Source organism: Dermacentor silvarum, chromosome 2 (assembly GCF_013339745.2).
Source record: "Dermacentor silvarum isolate Dsil-2018 chromosome 2, BIME_Dsil_1.4, whole genome shotgun sequence".
NCBI classification, from domain to species: domain Eukaryota; kingdom Metazoa; phylum Arthropoda; class Arachnida; order Ixodida; family Ixodidae; genus Dermacentor; species Dermacentor silvarum.
In genome coordinates, this window is record NC_051155.1 from 136,496,758 (window position 1) to 136,518,978 (window position 22,221).

At 43.9% G+C, this 22,221-nt stretch overlaps 2 protein-coding genes across 7 annotated transcripts in view; one reads left to right on the plus strand and one right to left on the minus strand.

Moving 5' to 3' along the window:
• Positions 1-22,221, plus strand: part of LOC119441814 (ADP-ribose pyrophosphatase, mitochondrial) — a 234,038-nt gene that overhangs the window by 127,231 nt on the left and 84,586 nt on the right. The gene's annotated exons all lie outside the window — the stretch shown is intronic.
• The window catches only part of LOC119441812 (Fanconi anemia group D2 protein homolog), a 93,722-nt gene that overhangs the window by 7,574 nt on the left and 63,927 nt on the right, over positions 1-22,221 (minus strand). Inside the window, exons 27-38 of the mRNA XM_037706438.2 lie at positions 20,826-20,943; positions 19,380-19,476; positions 17,030-17,182; positions 13,969-14,082; positions 13,710-13,838; positions 12,004-12,122; positions 10,245-10,358; positions 9,516-9,761; positions 8,722-8,859; positions 2,188-2,278; positions 2,021-2,092; positions 816-854 (exon numbers count right to left, since the gene is read on the minus strand). Of these exons, the coding sequence (XP_037562366.1) occupies positions 816-854; positions 2,021-2,092; positions 2,188-2,278; positions 8,722-8,859; positions 9,516-9,761; positions 10,245-10,358; positions 12,004-12,122; positions 13,710-13,838; positions 13,969-14,082; positions 17,030-17,182; positions 19,380-19,476; positions 20,826-20,943 (1,430 nt within the window). The remainder of the gene's footprint in view (positions 1-815; positions 855-2,020; positions 2,093-2,187; positions 2,279-8,721; positions 8,860-9,515; positions 9,762-10,244; positions 10,359-12,003; positions 12,123-13,709; positions 13,839-13,968; positions 14,083-17,029; positions 17,183-19,379; positions 19,477-20,825; positions 20,944-22,221) is intronic.

A 22,221-nucleotide genomic window follows, 5' to 3' on the forward strand; every position in this document is an offset into this window, starting at 1 on the left:
GGAAGCTTGTTTTGGAGCTTTATGTAATTTCTACGTTAGCTTTCTACTTTGAACGCTTAGAAAGTGAGCGCGCGTTTGATTCGGGGGCATTTAAGAATAGGGCAAATACTGCCAAATGAATCAGCCGTGCATTTTGGCATTTTTCATCTAGTTTAATTCGACCTGTGGTATAATTCGATCAATTTTGTTGATCCCATCAGGGTTGAATTAATGGAAGTCGATTGTACTACGTAATCATACAGTATAATTCTGAAGCATGCTGTTGTATTTGTGTAACGACAGGCCAATATAGGGGCATGAACAAGGATGACGATTAGTAGCTGTCACGTGACAGACACTTCTTGACTGCAAAACTGAGGTGACAAGTCCGTCAGTTGCTCTCGTCTCATAATCGGCATACAATAAATGTTGCTGGGGTCACTTCTCTGCTGACCTCCAGAGTGCACAAGTCTTTAATTACGCGCTGGTCCACTGAGTGGTCACACACAGTTTTAAATGCGACAGTGTGTCACGAGTCAGTGGTGGGGAATTCTCCAATTGACTCTGCGCCCTAATGGGGTTTTGCAGAGGCTTGGAGATTAACAGTGAAAGGGCACAGATCGTGGAACACCTAGTCATCCTGATTATCTAAAACAGATTTCAATCAAGGCATATGTTGGAACCCAGAAATGCAAGCCAAAGACTAAATTGGCAAGCAAGGGAGGTCTCTGAGCCACGCCAATGCAGAACTGATTGTCTGCATTTTCGCAACCACACTTCCAAATACAAGTACACTTCATGTGCACATGCTTAGTGCACATAAAGAGAGTGCTTACCTTCAAACAAACAGCCATGTTCTTTCGCACTGATAATTTCTGAAACAGTAGAGCAGAAGCAAAGTGAGCAACTCTCTGAAAGAACATCTTCATCCCTACATTGTCTGAATGCAACAGCAGGATTCAGGAGCCAGTGAAGAACACAATCACTCTGTAATTTCCTACGCTAACAAACAACAAATAGGCGTGGTACATGATCACAATCAAAATTTAATTTTCAGTTAGATGATCTACAAGCACCTACACAACAGATTGTGTAATGCCTTTTCATACCAGGTGTCTTGGTGAAGACCAACTCTTAACTCTTTCCTACCATGGGGAAAATAAGTGTTTTTTGTATGTTATGGCAGATGTTTGTTTCTGAAGGAACTACTGCACTCAATATTTAATGTAATGCATAAACAGAAAGCAAAATGAATGCACTTTTCACGCATAAAAGTTTTGTTAACGAGATGTACGTCATAAAAATGATATAAATTGTTAAAATCAAGATTGTGCGATAAAATTGAACAAAGTTTGTAAAGACACGCTTGTATCTACTAAGAAAAAAAAATGCTACGAAAATTATGAGATATACAAAATGTATTGCCGTCTATCTTCGAAAAAATCAAAAATTTTCATTGAACAGGTATTTCACTACAAAAATTTAACTGCAAGCACTACAGTTGGGCGTGCCAGGCTGCGGCCGCTGATGTTCCAGCTGGTTTGCGTCGTCGTCGCTTTCAGACTCAAAGTCTTCAGCGTCCTCTGACTCGCTGCTATCTGATGTATCGATAAGATCATACCCCTATTAATCAAATGTATCGATAAGACGTTTGATCCTATTGAAATGCATTCACCACAGCCACCCTTTAATTTAATCTTTGAATAACTGAAACACACCTTCAATATCTTACCAAGTCAACTGCAGCAAAAGATGAGAAAAGGTACACGCACAATGTGTACTTTATTTATGGAGTTTTACGTGCCAAAACCATGATCTGAATATGAGGCATGCCGTAGTGGGGAACTCGGGATTAATTTTGACCACCTGGGGATCTATGTTCACCCAATGCACGGCACACAGGCAAAATTTTTGCTTTTCTCCCTCATCGAAATGCGGCCGCGGCGGCCAAGATTTGATCCTGTGACTTCATGCTTAGCAGTGCAACGCCATAGCTGCTAAGCTACCACAACAGGTGCACACAATGTATAACAGCACTGACCTTTACGACCTCCACAAGCTTGTGAAAGATCTCGACAGCTAGGGTCCACTTCTCGAGCTGCTTTACCTTCTCCTAGAATAAAAAACCAAGGCAGGCACTCACTTTCAATTTGATCTCCACCTTTGTAGCGTAGAAGTCAAAAGGTTTTCTCGAATGAGCACCCATACCTCTTGATTCGTGGCTACTTTTATAGAGAGGCTTTGGACACCATCAGCCAGGTTGGAGAACATTGTCTTGTAGTAGACATTGAGAGTAGACCTGTGGAACAAAATAGAAGGAAAAAAAAAAAGCCTATTTGTAAAGCACTTCCACAGCAATGGGCCATTATGAACTGATGATTAGGGTCCAAACCCCTGACAAAGCTTCTCCGAGGTGCTTACTGTAGTATCTCATATAAAAACTCTGAAGAACCTCAGAAAAAACTTTTATTGAAGAAAGTTCATATATATATAAGGAAAGCTTGCGCTTGTTATAAATTAATATTTCAAGCAGCTTATATTTTTTGTTAGTGATAGGCGTTCTGAGTGATGCTGATTTCAAATATTGCTGGCACTAGATTATTAGACACTTGATCAAACTTCAGCTGTTCACGGTAATTTTCAGCATGACGAGAACAAGTCAAAGCTAAGTTTCCTCTCAGCTTAGCCTGTAGCATAGATTAAGACGTATATTGTATGGTCGTGCATAGTAGACGGAGGAAATGTACTTCGATTCCCGAGTACAAACCCAGCTTCCAGAAGTTGGTACACACAGGGGTGGGACTGACCAAAGTCATTTTGGCAAATTTCTGGAGCAGGTAAAAATGCATTTTGGAGCAGTTTGGAGCAGACAAAATAGCATTTTGGAGCAGCTTGGAGCAGACTAATTTTCATCTTGGAGCAATTTGGAGCAGATAAAATTGTAATTTGAAGCAGTTTGGCGCATGGCAATATGAATTTTGGTGGAATAATGGAATACAGCAGTGCACTTGGAAACCACGACCCAACACAGAATAAACCTATCTGAAGCTCGTAGTAGAAGCATAACTTGTAGCTAGAGCGTACTAGAATATGGAAGCTTTCTTGTAAAGCCAGAAACGTCGGTTGCACAACGATCAAACTATATATTTCGGCGCCTACGCTCACGACGATCGCAGAAAATGTTCTCAAATTATCCGGTCCAATCGACACCGTAACATAATTTCTGTGTCACCATATGTCACTGCAGACCCAGGGAGCCACAATCAACCCTGGGCTGGTATAATGTAAAACTATTCCAATCTGTTTTTGTTGCGATAGCAATTATATGGACACTCCAGGCGCATTTCTGGCGTCGCCATCGCCGTGATGTTCCATAGAAAGTCTAGGGGCACACACAGTGGAATCTCGATGATACGATGACGGCTAATACGAATTTCCGGATGATACAAATTTTTCTGTGGTCCCGGCCGAGCCCCATTATTTTGCAACGTGCTAGAGAATGGTTGTTACGAATCCCCCACGCAGGCATGGGGAAGCGCAGCCACCGCAGCGAGCGAAGGTTCGTGCGGTCTATCGCTTCAACGGTAACTGAGCGGCTTAAGCACAGCGCATACAAAAGTCTGAGCCGTGTGGAGATCGCTTTCAAGATACGGTGTGCGCGACAACACCGACAGCCGGCACAGGCGCAAAGTACAAGAACGCATTTGTTGGCAGAGTAGAAGTTGCCCCCCCCTCTGCCTGCCTCACTCCCGCGCTGCCTTCCCGCTTTGCTCCTTTTGCGTACGAGATTGTGTCGCGAGTTACCCTTGTGCCCGGTTGCAATATAAGCATTTGGTGCCGCAGCACAGCGTCGCCCCCCACCCCCTCCCTCCATCCCATATCGCCACGGCCTTTCGCAGGACGGCAGTCGCGTTTGCTCTCCGCTGTGCATTCGCTCTCCGTGAAGGCGCACGTCCCCCGCGCGCTTGCACTCGCACATATGGCGCCCTGCGACGATTTTATCGCCCTTGGACTCATGCTCCACGTCTCATGCTCCTCCTCCGCCACGTCCTCGTTGATCTCCTCTCCCATCAGTGGGCGCACCTCGTTGAGAAGCGTGCTTGCTACCGCCCTTGTCAGCGAGATTTTCCCGCAGAAGCCACATTATAACTGGTATTTCGTCTCACGCAGCTGCACTGTAAGCGGTATGCGTATACATGGAGTTCTATGGGAGGGTAAACGGGAGTTGGAAAAGGCCGCGTTGTAGCCAGTTCTGCACTACAGTATAGACCACTTATAACGTAACCGCTTATAGTGCAGGACCGGATATAGTGCGGTCTTTTCAGACTCCCGTTAATTTTCCCATAGTACACCATGTGTACACGTATCGCTTATAGTGCAGTTGCGGGAAACGAAATACCGGTTACAGTGCGGCTGCCTGGGAGTACGGAAGTCAGCAGAGACGGCGAACGCTCCCCTCAAACGGGCGCCCCAAGGAGTGCTCGAGGAAGAAAGAGAGACGAAGTGGAGGAGAAGGGCATGCGGTGCGAACTAACAGCCAGTGAGGCTGAAACCAGAATCTTGAGTGCGAGTCGAGTCGTGAAATATCACGGCGCGCATAGCGAGCGAGGGCCACGAAACGGCCAACGCTCGCTTCACGATAACGGCAGTAAACGAAACTTCAGGGAGCAGGCGGCGCCGGCACCACGGTGAAGGGCGCACGCGGAGATCGTGGAATGTGAGGGAGGAGGGCGGCGGGGAAGCGGATTTCGACTGGCAACTCCGCTGCTTCGGTGGCTCCCCTCGCCCTCCCTCGTAGCTCCCTCACTCGCACCGTGCACGCCCGCCGCCGTGCAGGCGCCGCCGCTTCAGCCGGCCTGGCACCAGTTCTCCGAAAGTGGGCGTTTGCCGGTGTGGGCAGTTTCGTTGGCTGGCCTGGGACAGCGCCGCTGCTACCCTCTGCGCCATAGCCGCAGCGTGCAAGATCAACACGTGACTAGAAAGTAAAGGAAGCATAAAGGAGAAAGAAGGGTTCACTGCCATTTTCTACGCGTGGCTACGGTAGCGTGGCTGAGACGTCGGCGCGTACACACATCTCCGGCGCAACACAGAATCGGCGACCTTGCCATTTGAGAGAGGGTGAAATTTCCGCCGCAATTTTTTTTCTTTCTTTTTTTTTGTTTTGTTCGTGCGCGAGATTGAGAGGTCTCTCTTAAGCTTTTACTCTATGGTGGTGCGGGAGCAATGCCGGTTGGAGGCGCCGCCGCGTGAATTATTTCGAATTAACGAGATTCCACTGTAAATTGAATGCAAGCGTTCTAGCCGCATTCCTCGACTGTCGCATACGCGTGGCAGCTCGGTGCACATGTTCTGCATATGTGCGGGCCTTTTTCGGCTAATACCAATATTTTTTATGACTCTGTGAGATTCGTATCATCGAGATTCCACTGTAACATCATCGCCGCGTGCCGAATACTGTATGTCCAAGTGAAAGCGTGAGGATGAGCTGACGAGGGTGAGCCTACAATGGCGGCTCAATCTCACGCGCACGTGGGAGGAAAGCGGGGAGGAAGCGCGCTGTCTTCTATCATGCAGAACATGTGGCGCAGCCGCACGGGCCCTATCTTGAAAGCAATCTGTAACAGGGACATAGTGCGAGTGCTGATAGCTTCACGTGCGCTGTTTTTCGCTGCTTAGTTTGCGTTGAAGCGAGGCAGCACAAAGGTGAATTCACTCGCTGCTGCAGCTGCGCTTGCTCACTCGAGCGTTTTCACAGCGAGTTTCTGCGGTAATTGAGTGAGATGTGTTCATTTTGCTTGCGCGCGCGTGACACCATACTTGTTAATTTAGTGAGTGAACACATCTTTACAAGTTTATACGGCCGATAAAAATGCTATCTTTGCTTCTGATAGATGTCTACTAATTTGCTATCGCAATCGATGCTTCGCCTTTCGGGCGATACTGCGACATTTTATTCCAAGTCCGCCATTAGCCCTTCCTGATAGGTCACAATAGCTCACGCCTCGCCCATATGGGCATAAAAACAGATCGGAATAGCTTTATGTTATACCGGCCTCGGGGACACAGACGCCCGCCCACTTCACCTGCCTGCAGCGCGTGCCTCCGAAATATCTAGTTCGCTCGCAGCGCTCTCAGCCTACTTTTTGTTTTGCACCTCAGCTAGAGAACGCTGCGCCACTCGACCCCCTCAACCGTATTCTAATACACTCTAAACACAGCCGCCCTAGCTGTTCCGACAGCAGCAACAGCTGGCAGTGGCCGCGTTTGCCAGAAGCACTGAAAAGTCCAGTGTTATAAGCGCGAAAATTACGAGAAACTCTGCGGGAGGTGCCGTCCCGTGGTGCGCGTAATGTGAATGGCTGCACTCTTTTTCGGAGAACGAATCCGCTCGCTGTTTGCGGCCGCTGCCGAAGCCGTGCAGGCACAGCGTGGCACAATTTCGGTCAATTTTCTGTGTTTGGCGCAGTTTGGCGCAGGAATTTGCGTCTGTATCAAAAATGTGCAATTGGCGCAGGAGTCCTACCCCTGTACACATACAAACAATTAACATTCTGAATCACAGCACACAAAAAGTGTGGATTGACACTGCACAACTGATTACTCTAGTATAGCACTAGACTCCGCTACAGAGAACTTGAAAGGAAAGGGAAAAGTGTTACGTCTATTCGAAGCTTCACTTAAGTGAAGGACACAAAGAAATTTTATTACACCATTATTTCAAGTGTCAAGTGATATTGAGGTGGAAAAAAAGACTTAACTGTACTACGCTTTAATTATTGCAGCTTGTTTTACACAAGGTATGTGTTCATGCTTACAAAGTCGCTCCAAAATTTCGGGAATTTTGTTAATGGTATTATTACGGCCCACATCATTGTCATTACTACTCTTCCCTTTTTTGTGATCCCACTTTGCTTGTTCAATGAGACTGACTACGCTGATAGCACCCATTAATAGTATAAAACATAAAATGTTGTGTTTTTGCCCCTTTCTTTTTCCACTACTACACAAAAACTAGAAGTGAACGCTCATAAGCTGAGCAATGTGAATGCCACAAAGCTGTTCACTGACCTAGCAGTAGGGTAACTGTCTAGGAGATAGGGGCCCTTGAACTATCACAGCATTACTTTCTTACATGGTTGCCACACTACTCCTATTTTATATGCAGTATACCAGCTGGTGCAAGACGTGGCAGTTTCAGACCCACCCAGTTCATAAAAGGAATGGCTCGATTAAATGAAATGAGCAATGACTGTTACTACTGGCGGTTGACCAAGACTGGAGTGCTCATTCCACTTATCCAGCAGTTATGTGTAAGCCCCAAATTATGCATGTTGTTTTTACTCTACATTTGCTTACTATAGGACTTCGCGATGCCTCTAGCGCTAGTGAGAATGCCGAAATCAGTATTTGATATTTTAATTTGCTTCAGAAATCAGTTCATACAGCGTCATACATCAATTTTGGCAGCGGATGTGACGCAAAGGCACATGACTTATGCTGTTCATTTTGACTCATTGGGCATGAAGAATGGACAACTTGTACTTACTAACTAAAAAAAATTACTTGTACTTACTAATTGAATTAAAGAAATGATAAATTAATGGAAATAAAAATGGATGAAAAAACAACTGTCGACAGGTGGGGAACGATCCCACGTCTTCGCATTACGAGTGCGATGCTCTTACCATTGAGCTACCACGGAGCCGTTTTCCCATCCACTTTCTGGGGTATTTATGTTTTACAACTAGAACTATTACATCCCCACCTGCGGACAGTTGTTTTTTCATCCATTTTTATTTCCATTAATTTATCATTTCTTTAATTCAATTAGTAAGTACAAGTAATTTCCCCTATGATGTCCGTGGTGTCATTGTTTGTTGGCTTCTTATGATATGATTAATAATAATTGGGCCCCTCAGTTCCCTTTCTTCTTGTTTTGATTAGAAGCAGCACAAGTCCTGGCTGGGTGAGTGAAATGCGAAAGGGTATGCCTCTTTCTGTCGTCTGCTTTTATATTGAGTTTGTAAATTGAATAACTTCTGTCTGGCCACGTCCGTTTTCGTAATTATTTTTGCATTCACTTCAAGATAACAAAAGGAATGCATTGTGATGAAGAACTTGGCATGTGTAAAATTGTCACAGGGCCCCTTTAAAGGGGCCATGTCCCGAAATTTTGCACACCATAAAAAGCCTAGTTGCAGATAGTGCATACAGCACCCTCCATGCAAAATTTTACGTTCGAAATACAAGTGAATGCATTATGAAATGCTAGCAAAAATAGGCATTTTTAAAACTGAAACTGATAAAACCAAATGCTGCCATCAGAGCTCGCAGGAAATTGCGCAGAAACCAGGAAATTGAATACCACTGCAGCTCCACAACACAACCTCCGAGATCAGGTGGCACTCACGGAGTGCTGAAAATCTTGTGGGTGATGTGATGGGATTTGCGTCACATCTGCTACCGACCAGGTAAGTGCATTACTGGCTAATGTACTGCATGTGTTTAAAATTTGTCAATAGCATTAGGCAATGACCTTCTCTGCAGCTTTTCCAGGATAGCTTCAATAGTATAGACTACTTATTTTCCACAAATTTTGCAAAAGTTAAATTTAATTGCAGTTGGCCTTTAAGCTTGCCCTGTTGAGTTCCCGAGTCCCTGTGTTCCGTTTAATATCTACTCATCTGAGCGAAGTACACAGCATGCCAGCCACAGCGCCAATAAGTCATAGTGATGCCTCACTTGTCAAGTGTTGGGAACTGCTTTGACTGCTCTTCCTCTTGCTGAGGTGGCGGTGATTCGTCCAGAATACTGGGCAGGCAGTCAGTTGCAAGTTGATGCAGGCTCTCAAGTACACACGCAGACTCCGACAGGAATGTGCTGCGTTGTAAAAAAAAAAAAAAAAAATGGAGTCAGCTTAAAAAAAAAAACTATGGGGGCCACAAGCACAACAAAAGTGTAGAGTTCATTTTCAAGTCTGGAAGTGCCCATTAGAGAGGTTAAGCTTTGTGCAAAGTAAACAAAGTAAACCTAAACAAAGTACTACTGTATTGTGTTCATCTTCTGAATGCTTGCTGTCCATTTCCTATTTCGTTCAGTCGTGTCAAGCACCCATGTTAGTTCTTCAGTAACAAAATTGATCCCTGGACTTTGAGAAGTCAGGCAAGTGTTCCAACATTAAAACAGCAGACACCACTAAATATGGAGAAAAATGAAAGTTTAGTGCAAACTCAATAATATAGCAAGCTAAAAGTGTTATGATGAAAAATATATATACATAAACAAGGTATCCGGTGCACACAGGACTACGAGGCCATGCGTAGACACTGAATAAGCTGAAGTTTTAATTATCAATTCGAAGAGTGATTTAAACATCACTTAATTGATTGAATTTGCTTCTATTCTCCTGGAGACCACTGCTACATCCCAGATATCGTTTTTCTTCACTGGTGCACTTGCCAACCCTCTTGACTTAGTGCATGATTTAAAGCAAGAAAAGTGGCAAAAACAAAGTAAGACAGGGAACGACAACAGACCTGAGCATGACCTGAAGGCACTCGTTGAAATGGGCGCCCTGTGGCCTTTGCGGCACGTTTGATGTGCCGACACGACAGAGCCAGTTGCGTCGAAGGAAGCCCTCAGCGACATCACGAATGCCACGCTGTTCCAGTGAGTACATCTGAGCACGGTCAGCAACTGTGCCCAGAAGTCGCAGGAGAGCAGTTGCTCCTGCTGGGTCTGTCACGGACTCGGCAAACTTGGCAAAGTACGAGAAGGCCCGCCTAAAAGGAAGAACAAGTTAGTAGTTGCTATAAAAACTAAATAACTGCAAAGTTTTCTATGCCTGAAAGGAAAAACTGATGTAGAATACTAAAAAAAGGAACAATATATCAGTGAAAAATTATGCCTGCGTGTGCTTCTTAAATGTGCACCAAGAAGAGAAGCTTCAATCCTTTCTCAGATCATTAAACTGTAACGTTTGATATTAATGCGGGTTCCACCACAGGACAGCAACAATGTTATCTTGAAATAATAGGTGGCAAACAGACGGGGATGACCAGTACAGTAGCTCTCGGAAACACACAGGGCGTGCTGTGGAAACTAATATTGTTGGTAAGAGGAGCTAAAGCACGTCGTTATTGCGTAATTATGCTGAAATATATAAGTTGGTACTTATAAACAAAAGAAGATTCTTTTCTGGCATTTCGAACAGCAGTAGAACTTTGCAAGAGTGAACAGAAGTGTTCCAGAATGGCAGCACTCACTTTCCCAGAGCCATGACATAGGCCTGTGTCAACTGTGTTGTTCCAATGCGGTCAGATATGGAACGGAATGCTTCACACAGCTGGTCTCGACTGTCGCTTGTCTCGAAACCATTCCTGCCAAATCACATTGCAAAATGTTTATCAGACCACAAGCACAATGCACTTGAACCTTCTTATAACAACAATGCTTCCGGCACGAAAATACATTTTGTGATAAGCATTGATTTTATGCTATGGTATCAGCTAGAAGCATTTTAGATTTACTGCAGTACGCCTAATAATTTGTAACATACACTTCATAATGAGGTTCAAGTATTACCAAGCAAAAAAAGCACTCCGAGAAGTTACCTATGTTGAACTCAGTATACACTTACAAATTCTCATTACAGAATCAAGTGCAAATACTTTCAGAACATTTCATCTTGTGCACTGTTCCTAATGTAAAGATAAGAGGTAATAGCATCATCATCATCATCAGCCTATATTTTATGTCCACTGCAGGATGAAGGCCTCTCCCTGCGATCTCCAATTACCCCTGTCTTGAGCTAGCGTATTCCAACTTGCGCCTACAAATTTCCTAACTTCATCATCCCATCTGGTTTTCTGCCGACCTCGACTGCGCTTCCCTTCTCTTGGTATCCATTCTGTAACCCTAATGGTCCACCGGTTATCCATCCTACGCATTACATGGCCTGCTCAGCTCCATTTCTTCCGCTTAATGTCAACTAGAATATCGGCTATTCCTGTTTGTTTTCTGATACACACCGCTCTCTTCCTGTCTCTTAACGTTAGTCCTAAGATTTTTCGTTCCATCGCTCTTTGAGTGGTCCTTAACTTGCTCTCGAGCTTCTTTGTTAACCTCCAAGTTTCTGCCCCATATGTTAGCAACGGTAGAATGCAATGATTGTACACTTTTCTCGGAGTCATGAGGGAGCATAAGTCAGCTTAAATGATAAGAGTGTCTAAGCATAGTGGCAATGTACAACGTAGACATGCACTGAAGCACATCAGAGTATACTTAACAGCAGCAATGGTGGCCACCTACTTTGGAACCGTGATCAATGATAACATACTAGAAGTGTTCATCTGCTGCATGACTCTAATCTTTGAAAAATAATATGTACAAACAAGTTCATGATGAATGCACTGCGGCAAGCATATTCACAGCAGCAGATAAGTGGAATACAATTGGTCACAGCAGTAAAAGTTCTATGTGCTATGGTTAAACACAATGTCACAAGCTGTTGTAAGCTGTTGTCACTAGTACACTACCTTGCACATGTAACTTCCGGCCCCACATGTGCATGCTAGTACATACGTCATTGCGATGTCAAAACTCTGTAATCTCACTACACATGCAAGGCATTACTTTTATAAGTTAGAATATTAATATACTCCTGTCTTAAACTTAGCAGGCGACGCTGCGGGAGCTATGCCATGTCTGGTCATAAGAGTCTCACTCCATACATTTTGCAGCGCAGTTGTCGATGTGGACATTGGTCGTATAAATGTGCCACTCCATTCATTGGGCGCTAGATTGGTTCAGATCTTCGATGCCTTTCATGTAATAAATACGTTACATATTGTGACACCAGTGCATAATACTTAATGTTGTATGGATTGCATGTCCCATACTTATCTTCTCACGTATGTGGCGCACTATTTTTATCGTTGTAAATGCGAGCCGTCAAAGAAGTCTCCCTAGGCGTTGCCTGCTATGCATGAAACCAAAGCACTACAATTAAAGCATCAGACTTACCATGAAAAGAAAGCGTTCAGGCAGGTCAACAACAGAGTCATGCAAGATGCTGTCTCCTTAGCTACACTTGTAAACATGGATGCTGCATCAACAATGCCATCATTTTGGGATATCAAGTCCTGGAAACAAAAGCAAAAATTAACAGTGTTCACTTTGTGTGTGTGTGCCATTCCCATCACTGCAAGCAATGGGAGTCTGAGCACTTCGGTTGTATCACAGCTGCACAAGTGAAGTGCTAGCAAACAACATTTTTTCATAAACGGAGGAAATGTTAGCACAGGAAAATGAGAAATTTTGAAGTGATGATACTGAGAATTTAGCATGATCAGTGCAAGAGTTCAGTCTTGGAAGTCTCAATAAATTTAAATTATTTACTTCATTATATTCCATAATTTGTAATATTGAGGTTTGACTACACTACGCATGATTCCCATGCTGGTTGAACTGCCATATTGACAGCTCCCATAGACTCCAGTGCCGGATCTCCCACAAAATAACAAGCAACTCGCAGTTTACAGATCACAGCGACTTTCACATTGCCGAGATCGTGTGTTTCAAGAACTTGTCTGAATAAAAAATTGGTTGGAGCAATCAATTTTCGTTATTTCCCCGTAATTTCCCCTGTCATTGTTTGATTAGTAGAAAAAAAAAATGAAAGTGAAAGTTTCAATTTTTAAATGTCAAGCCAAAATCCCATTGCCAGCACGTGTTATGTCAACGATTTCAATGAATATTTTGGTTTTTTTAATGTGACAGTGTTAAGGGCCCCGTGTCGCATAAAATTCCAGCGTCGGCTTTGGCGGAAATAATCATGCTGACCCACATCATCCCGAAACCACCCCGACCACACAGGCCCTCCGCGTGGCGACAGGCGTTAGTGAAAAAAATTGAATTTCTCAAAGTGAAATCCGTCTGTGGATGGTGATAACAAAATTTAAATTACTAAAATTCCTGCAGACAGAACGATGAAAGGATGGAGGGGGGAAGTGCACACTTTAAAACGTTTGCCCTGAATACACATTTTTGTGGGACACATACACACTTTACTAATGATGATTTACCTTGACATGCAGCCCACAAGCAGCCGCAAACTTGAAACAGCACGAAATAACAAGCAACTCGCAGTTTACAGATCACAGTCACTTTCATGTTGCCTGACATTGTGTGTGTCAAGAACTTGTCTGAATAAAAAATTGATTGGAGCAAGTAGTACTCCTCTATAGCATCATTTTACAATCAGAAGGCATTCAAGGGTATGGTTGGAAAACGACAAGCGAAACTCTTTCGTGAACAGCATTAATTAATTTTTCATAAATCTTGACAAAACATTCGTAAAACTGTAGAATGAGCCTACATTAGTAAACGTTACGGAAAACTTGGGAGAGTTGGCAGGTATGTGACAACCTAAAAACGCAATGGCAATTGCACCGCTGTTCAATTCACAGAGAACTTGTGCAGGTGCACCAGCCAGATATCTCTGCTCATTCCCATGATGTCATGGTGAAGGCAAACTTCTTTCAATATCGGTGTCCAACCCAGAAAATTTTTTTGGAGTGTATAGGCACAGAGAGGGCAGGCACAGTGAGGTTTTTGTGGACAGAGCGTGCACTGAATTCTGAGGCTGTCATCGTTAGCAGTAATTTTTGTATGACACTCTACGCTTGAAAATAAACACCCCTGAAATGGCTCTCGTGGCATCTGGTTACCTGAAAGTACCCACTGACGTCCTCCAGGAGGGAACACAGGTGGGGCACCACGCTGACCATGAACTTGACCACGTCGGGCTTGGGACTCAGAGCCAAGTTGGAGAAGCCAACGTCACGTGGAACCTTGGCCTGCGCGCGACATTCAAACAAGCAAGAACATGCCTCATGAGCATGATCCTATGTAAAACAAGTAAAGCACAGTGGCTGCACCAGAAAAGAGACATTGTTTGTTTAGTAGGCATTGTGGAAGGAACCACACCTTGAATGGAGATGCACGCTTTGGTCCACTGGAGGGAAGAGCCCAGTCCAGCTTAGCAGCCAGCTCTCCAAGCACAAACAGAAGCTCAGTTGTGGTGAGCTTTGAAGGTGATGGCTGCAAGCGGAATCGTACACCAGATCAATCTGCGGTCAAGGCATAATATTCTCCTATGACGCCTTTAAAGAGACGCTAAACAGAAACACTAATTCAGCTTAGATTGAAAAACTAGTTTATCAAAACTCAATTTTGGTTATTTCCCCGTAATTTTCCCTGTAATTGGTTGATTATTAGAAAAGAAAATGAAAGTGAAAGTTTCATTTTTTAAATGTCATGCCAAAACCCCCATTGCCAGCACATCAGTGTGATGTCAAGGATTTCAATGAATATGTTGGTTTCTTTAACGCGAGAGCGTTAAGGGCCCCGTGTCGCAGAAAATTCCAGCGTCGGCTTTGGCGGAAATAATCATGCTGAACTACATCATCCCGAGCCACCCCGACCACACAGACCCTCCCGCGTGGCGCCAGGCGTTAGTGAAAAAAATTGAATTTCTCAAAGTGAAATCCGTCAGAAAAATCGTGAAGTACAACTGAACCACAACCTACAAGCGTGATAGCATCAGATTGTAACCTGAATATACGAGGTCTGTTAGAAAAGTATATTATGTTTTTGCGAACACCTCATGGATATGAAACAAGCGCGCTTGCATCAACCGACCTTGAACCTTCGTGCGCATGTAGCAAATTTTTTCCCGTCTGCCGATAGCGTCAGTCGCTGGGATGCAGCGTTTGAGTGAGGTAGTGCACAGAGCTCTCAGTCTTTTTTTTTTTTTATGCAAGAAAATGACGGAGCGACTGGAGCAGCGCTACTGCATCAAATTTTGCCAGAAACCAGGCGACAGCCAAGTGTAAACCATTCGGAAGATTCAGACGGCTTTCGGCGACGATGCCTTGAGCAGCACACAGATTAAAGGGTGGTACAGCCGGTTTAAAGACAGCCGCACATCGGTGGAGAGCGAGCCACGCTCCGGTCGGCTATCAACATGCCGAAATGACCAGGTCATTGCCGAAGTGAACGCTGTGGTGATGCGGGACCGTCGTGTGACTATCCGAGAAATTGCGGAAGAGGTGGGCATCAGCACTTTTTCTGCACATTCCTATATGACCAAATATTTGGCTATGAAGAGTATTGCGGCGAAATTCGTGCTGAAGCTGCTCATGGTGGAGCAAAAGCAACTTCGTGTTGAAGTCTCACAGGACATGCTGGATTCCACAAACAGTGACCCCGACTTCATGAACACCATAATCACTGTTGACGAGTCTTGGGTGTACGAGTACGACCCGGAAACCAAATCCCAGTCGTCACAGTGGAAGCATTCCACGTCACCAAGACCAAAGAAGGCCCGCCTAGTGCGCACCAACATCAAAGTGATGCTGACTACTTTCTTTGACTCCCGCGGTGTGGTACACCACGAGTACGCACCATAGGGTCAAACAATCACCAAAGAGTACTACAGGGATGTCCTCCGTCGCCGACGTGATGCTGTGCGGCGCAAGAGACTTTAGTTGTGGTCAACAGGAAATTGGCGTATGCATCCCGACAATGCTCCTGCACATTCCTCGCACTTGATGTAGACTTTTTTGCCGAAAAACCAGACTCCTGTAGTTCAACAGGCTCCTTACTCTCCTGATATGGCCTCCTGCGACTTCTGGCTGTTTTCCAAAATCAAGAGGCCATTGAGAGGAGCACGATTTCAGACAAGAGAGGACATTATGGCTGCAACGACAGCTGAGCCTTCTCGGAATGCTTCCAACAATGGCAGCACCGCTGGGAGAAGTGTGTGGAGTCCCAAGGAGACTACTTTGCGGGTGATTAGGTTTCCAACACCCCAGTTATGCCAGTTTTTTTTCTTCGGCCAAAGGTCGGATACTTTTCTAACAGACCTCGTACGAGCAAAAAGCCTGATAAACAGCCAGGGATCTTTGAATGTTATCGCGTTCCACTACTTAAGGCATGGCTTAAGCGCCCTGCAATTCTGATGGTGTTTCACTGTATTTTGGTCCTAGGCAACATTGAGGGGAATGTTGAAAACCGAGCCTTTCTATATTCTGGACAACAATTTCTGTTTAACTCAACAGCCAGAATTTATAAAGGTGAAAAAATTTGTTCTATAATCATGAAAAAAAGTATTTTCTTGCAGATATAAGCAACCCTAAAGTAATGTGCCCATTCAAGAGTAAGGGCTGACCCACATGGCACAGTTTCTGGTGTGATTAACGCACAGTGGTGGCTGCGCGAACATCATTCCGAATCATGCGCTCGCTGAACTTGCATCACTGCTGGTGATTGGTGGTAGACAATACACCGTCTGTGTGCTTTTACAAATGTTTTCAGTGGTGGAATGTCTACATAAGAAATGTCACCAAGTATTGCACACATAGTTCCCCAGCCTTCAAGGGAAAGACCATTTCTATATGCAGCACAAATAATAACTAGGCATGACAATTTCCGCACACAAATTCTATAGCTGAAAAGTAAGCACATGTGCATCAAGTTCTGCCCTTGTGGCAGTTCAAAGTCACATTCTGAGCCTTAATTGTGCCAATCAAATAAATTTTCATTAAAATATTAAGGATGCTGACTCACAACATGTTAGTCAACATGACCTATTGTGGATACACACAATATCTTGTGTGCAGCAAATACGTGGCAATGCCAATATTGAAAAAAAAAATATATTAATATTATTATAGTTTTCAGCTGCAAGTAAGATCTCACTAGATAAAGGTTCAAGTGTCTGACACCAAGTTTCCAGAGTGAAAGCGACGTAATGTTTGCTGAACAAGATGCTGCTAACACATCAAGATGGAGTTAAATAGGCAGTGATAGGTGTACCAGAATTTCTCATGCTACATTGCTAAAATGAATTTACAGCTTCATGTTTATTCCTGCTAAAGAAATACCTAAAATTATTTACAAAATAGAATTTCCCCAATGTTAGTGTTTGGCATGTTCCTACCAATTTTCACGACATTACCAACGTGCTGCTGCAAACGATGCTCACCTCACTACCGCCAGTGACCAGTCCAACGTTGAGAATATCAAAGACATCAAAGTCAAGTTCCCGCAGGAATGGTCGCCATGATGCAGAGAGCGAGCCCAGTGCAGTCACTTCTGGCTCGTCTGCCTCTTCATCCTCATTTCCACTTTCGGCGCCCTGCACATTTTGGGCTCCGATGAATTTACAAGTCCTCTCACATGCCTGCTATACAGATGCAAAAACAGAGTCGTTCTTTACTGCACAAGCACTAAATGCCATGCGTGAAGCAAAGTGACAATGCATGTCTGTGTCGTTTTATCACAATGAGCGAGCCACACTGATATGCCTATGACACAGCTTGTATTAACACTGATGAAGTCGAGAGTCTGGCAAAATGTTGTCTAATCAGGAAGAGTCATGAAGAAAATAAATGGCGCCGGTCAACATCTGTCTTATATATTTTTTTCGAACTCGCACTATTGTTGACAAAAATGTTTTACCACTTTCTTTGGACTTGCTTACATTACTAGGACTTTGTTGATGCCCTGACAGGCCCTGACCGAAAATCCGCATTCTGTGGAATGGCTTGTGCAATTTTTCAGACAAAATCAGCACATTTGCTTTGGTAATGACGATATAACTGCATTTCTCATTATAGAAAACAATCCCTCTACTTTCCAAGTGTTCTTAGATCGCTAGGCCTCATATCAAAGTTATTTTGATTTAACATAGCTTCTATTATCAGTGGTGGCAATACAGTGGAATCCCGTTGATAAGATTCTGCATAATACGTTTTTCGGGATAATACGATTTTTGATTATATACCATTTACTTTTTTTAAACACGATTATGTTCGGATAATACGATTTTCGGATGATACGTTTTATTTTCCGGTTCCTGTGAAGATCGTATCAACGAGATTTTACTGTATCTAAAAAATCTGCCATGAAGTTGCATCAAATACAAGCCACAGGTTTTATGACAGCCGGCTGTCACTGTATTCTGATGTCACTGCTATCAGGAGATGGAAAACTATCAGAAAATAGAAAAATATTGGAAAACTTATCTATAGTGTAATAAGTTTCTGCATAGTTTTTAAGCAGAAAATCACAACTATACTATTTCTTGCTTTTGCTTTTTGATTTTTATGCTTCCATAGGATTTTCTGCGATCTTGACTAAACTATAATGATACAGTGTAGACCGCTTATAACGTAAGTCCCCGGAGTCGCGAATATCCGCACTATAACCAAAGCAACAGTTTTCAAGGCCCGCACATATGCAATACTCCGGCATCGTCATAGAGTAAAAGCTTAGGAGAGTCCCCTCAATGTCGTGCGCAGACAAAAAAAAAAAAAAAAAAAAAATGTGGCGGAAATTTTACTCTCTCTCAAATGGCAAGGTTGCCGATTCTGCGTTGCGCCGGAACATGCGTGTACGTGCGAACGTCTCAGCCACGCTACCGCAGCCACGCGTAGAAAATGGCAGTGAACCCTCCTTTCTCCTTTATGCTTCCTCTACTTTCTAGTCACGTGTTGGCCTTGCACGCTGCGGCTACGGCTAGAGGGAAGCAGCGGAAGCAGCGGCGCTGTCCCAGGCCGGCCAACGAAACTGCCCACGCCAGCAAACGCCCGCTTCCTGATAATGACAGAAAATGAAACTTTAGGAAGCTGGCGCCGGGCCGGCTGGAGCGGCGGCACCTGCACGGCGGCGGGCGCGCACGGTGACAGTCGAAAGTGAGGGAGCTACGAGGGAGGGCGAGGAGAGCCACCGAAGCGGCGAAGTTGCCGAGGCGAAATCCACTTCCCTGCCGCCCTCCTCCCTCACATTCCACGGTCTCCGCGTGCGCCCTTCGCCATGCCGTGCCGGCACCGCCCGCTCCCTGAAGTTTTGTTTACTGCTGTTATCGTGAAGCGAGCGTTGGCCGGCGTTGGCAGTTTCGTGGCCCCCGCTCGCTATGTGCGCCGTGACATTTCACGACTCGCACTCAAGATTCTGGTTTCAGCCTCACTGGCTGTTCGTTTGCACCACGTGCCCTTCTCCTCCACTTCGTCTCTCTTTCTTCCTTGAGCACTCCTTGGGGCGCCTGTTTGAGGGGAGCGTTCGCCGTCTCCGCTGACTTCCGTACTCCCAGGCAGCCGCACTGTAACCGGTATTTCGGTTCCCGCAACTGCACTATAAGAGATACGTGTATACATGGAGTGCTATGGGAAAATTAACGGGAGTCTGAAAAGACCGCACTATATCCGGTCCTGCACTATAAGCGGTTACGTTATAAGTTGTCTATACTGTATTAGTTTCCTAATACTAAAATAAAGACAAAGAGCTTTAGAGATAAAATCCTATTTGTTGCAATTGGTTTCCACTCAGCTTACATCTTCATCTGGATCTGGAGGTGAAGCAGATCTGGCAGACGGCCCAGCCTCATCGCCGGACTCTTCATCATCAGAGGAAAGCTTTCGCTTTTTGCCCCTGTGCAAGAACACAATATGCAGCTAACTTAGCGATAATAATGTGATATTGTTGCTGTTCACATTGTTGCTGTGACAGTTTCTTTTTGTAATGTCGTGGTGCTTTAACTTCTATGTGATAAAATCACTGTGTGTGTATTAACTGTTCTTTTCCTCTTTTTCCTACAATGTTCTGTGAAAAAGTGCACAAAGCTATAACTGCAACTGTACCATCAGTTCAAGAGCCAAGGAATAACCGTCACTGTATTTGCGTGCAGTCTTCATCTTCTTTCTTTTCTTTGTCAATAAAAATAAAAGAAACGAAAGCTGCAGTGTCAAATTTCTTGAACAAGACCCAAATTTTTGCTCGTTTCCAAAATGCAGCTGTATTTCAGACAGTTATACGAGTTAACGCCATGTTTTTATAGAGAAAGTTCATATTTACGGCCACTTTTCTTATAACATGACAACAGATCTCTACTTCCAATTGCTGCTGGCAGAATGACTACAGTGAGCAAGGGTTGTGCACAACTTATCCAATCATTGCTATTAATTCCCTGTACATGCATTTTCCGCTCCAATTTGTAGACTTCTTACAGGGTTGCAAGTCTATTTTGTTAGCTGGACCTCATAAGTGCATAAGCACTTTCGCATTCTACCCCTGCTGGAACAGGGGTAGAACAGCGGCCAGGAATCACTCGCAAGCTCCTGAGGAGCAGCGGACTGCCATATCCACTAAGCCATTGCAGTAAGCAGTACACCTGCCAGGTAAAAGAATGCCTTGTAGTGATGTCCTGCCTTGTGACGAGCACGCAATATTTTGTAGAGAAGGCAAGAATCCTAACAAACACAAGAAGGTTGAGGGTTCCTGTTGGCGCCACGCAAGTTTTGTGTAAGTCACTCTGCGCAGTATTAACAATTACTGCAATGTCATGCACGGAGCCCACACGTGCATGTCTCCATATGTAATTGCAATCATCTGAAAAGGAGAAATAGAAAAGTACATGCAACCACACACAATGCTGCAATCTTCTTGTAGAAGCAAGCCCGCAATGTTACTGATGTAAAGCAAAGCTCCTCTAAACATTTCTTCATTTCTTTTGCATGCTTAGTGACGACCACTTCTACTACTGCTGTGAGTTAAGTGACATGCAGCTCTACACAAGCTTCTACACAGTTGAATATTCAACATTACACGTTTCCGTAATGCAGCCATACATGGCAAAAGTCATGTGCATTGCACGTATGCTTTCTTTCTTTACGACGCAAATAACATGCACAAACAATTTTCAGTTAAGACATTCATGGCAAGAGACTCGCCCTTAACGAACACATCCACTCATGGCACTTTAAAAGGACAAATCTACACACTTTCCAGTTGCTTTTGTTTTGCGTTTCTTCTTCCCTGCTGGATTGTTGACGACTGGAGGCTTGGTATCTGCATCATCGATGTCAAACACTGCCAGGGGAGGAAGGTAGCCGGGCACACCTGACATAGGAATGTGTTAAAGCCATATGCATTACTACATCGGACAAAAGCCACATTAAATGTGGAAAAGACGAGTACCACCACCACCATCACAGTAATGTTTATTTCACTTCAGCTTTTTTTCCTTTCATTACACTGTACGTTAGCCACAGGTCACCAACCAAATGCACTGTGCTGTAAATTAAATTAAAGAAAAGCAAATCACAACATTGTGAGCATCAGAACTTCAAAGTCAAACAATTAGCCTTCCAATTGTGAGGAGTTAAAATACTCCAAAGTCTTTCCTGTAGAGGACAAGAGATTATTCACTTGGCCGCAGTATCAACATGTCAAGAGACAACTTCAATCAGAAGAAATTTATCATGAAAAGCTTGACATAAAAATATTTTAGTAAACAAGTGGTCTCATCTGAACATAATCCTTGTGATCATACAAGTCCAATTAAAGTTCACTGCAGGGCAAAGACTTTTCCTACAGCTCAATTAATGCTGTCTAATGCCAATCGTGCCAACCCCAAACCGGTCAATAACCCAACCTCACCATACCACTTGATCATTCAGTCCATTTGCCTGATCAGTCCATTCCGTTGATCTAAGAGGCCAACATTTATCTGTCCTATGCATTACACAACCTGTTTGGCCAATGTTTCTTCATTTACTCACCACCTCACTAACCCACATTTCGTTCAAACTGATATCAAACACATCATGAGTTGACAGAAATAGAATATTTTTCAACAAAGGTAATCCAAATTTGTTATGCTCTCACAATCCACACAAAAAAGATTACACATTCTTTACCAATTTATTTACATAATATAGTACTGTCAGAGTTGCTCATGTACCCCTGTAAAATTAGTACCAAGCGTTGCATACCTCTGGCTTATGTTTGATAAGACACTGTCCTGGAACTTCACATAGCAGAAGTTGGAAAACGGCTAAGAACAGTCTGTGCATATTTATATATGATGCCATCATTATGCGACGAACGCTTTATGAAAATGGTGTACAAGGTCCTAGGAGAATCAGTAATAAGATACAGTATAGCTATTTATGGTCTAGCATCTGCCTATAAGGCAACCGTAATAAAGTGTATAATGATTAAAATTGCTTCCAGCATTTCCTACGGCACTCAATTTCATGTTGAGGATGCCGTCCTCCGCATGAATAGGTTCAGAATTTTATTTTTTTATAGAAAAGCAATCCTTACTTGACAATCTGTGTAAACATTATTTTTACAGTAATTGTAAACATGCTAACATTAATGCACATCCTCTGC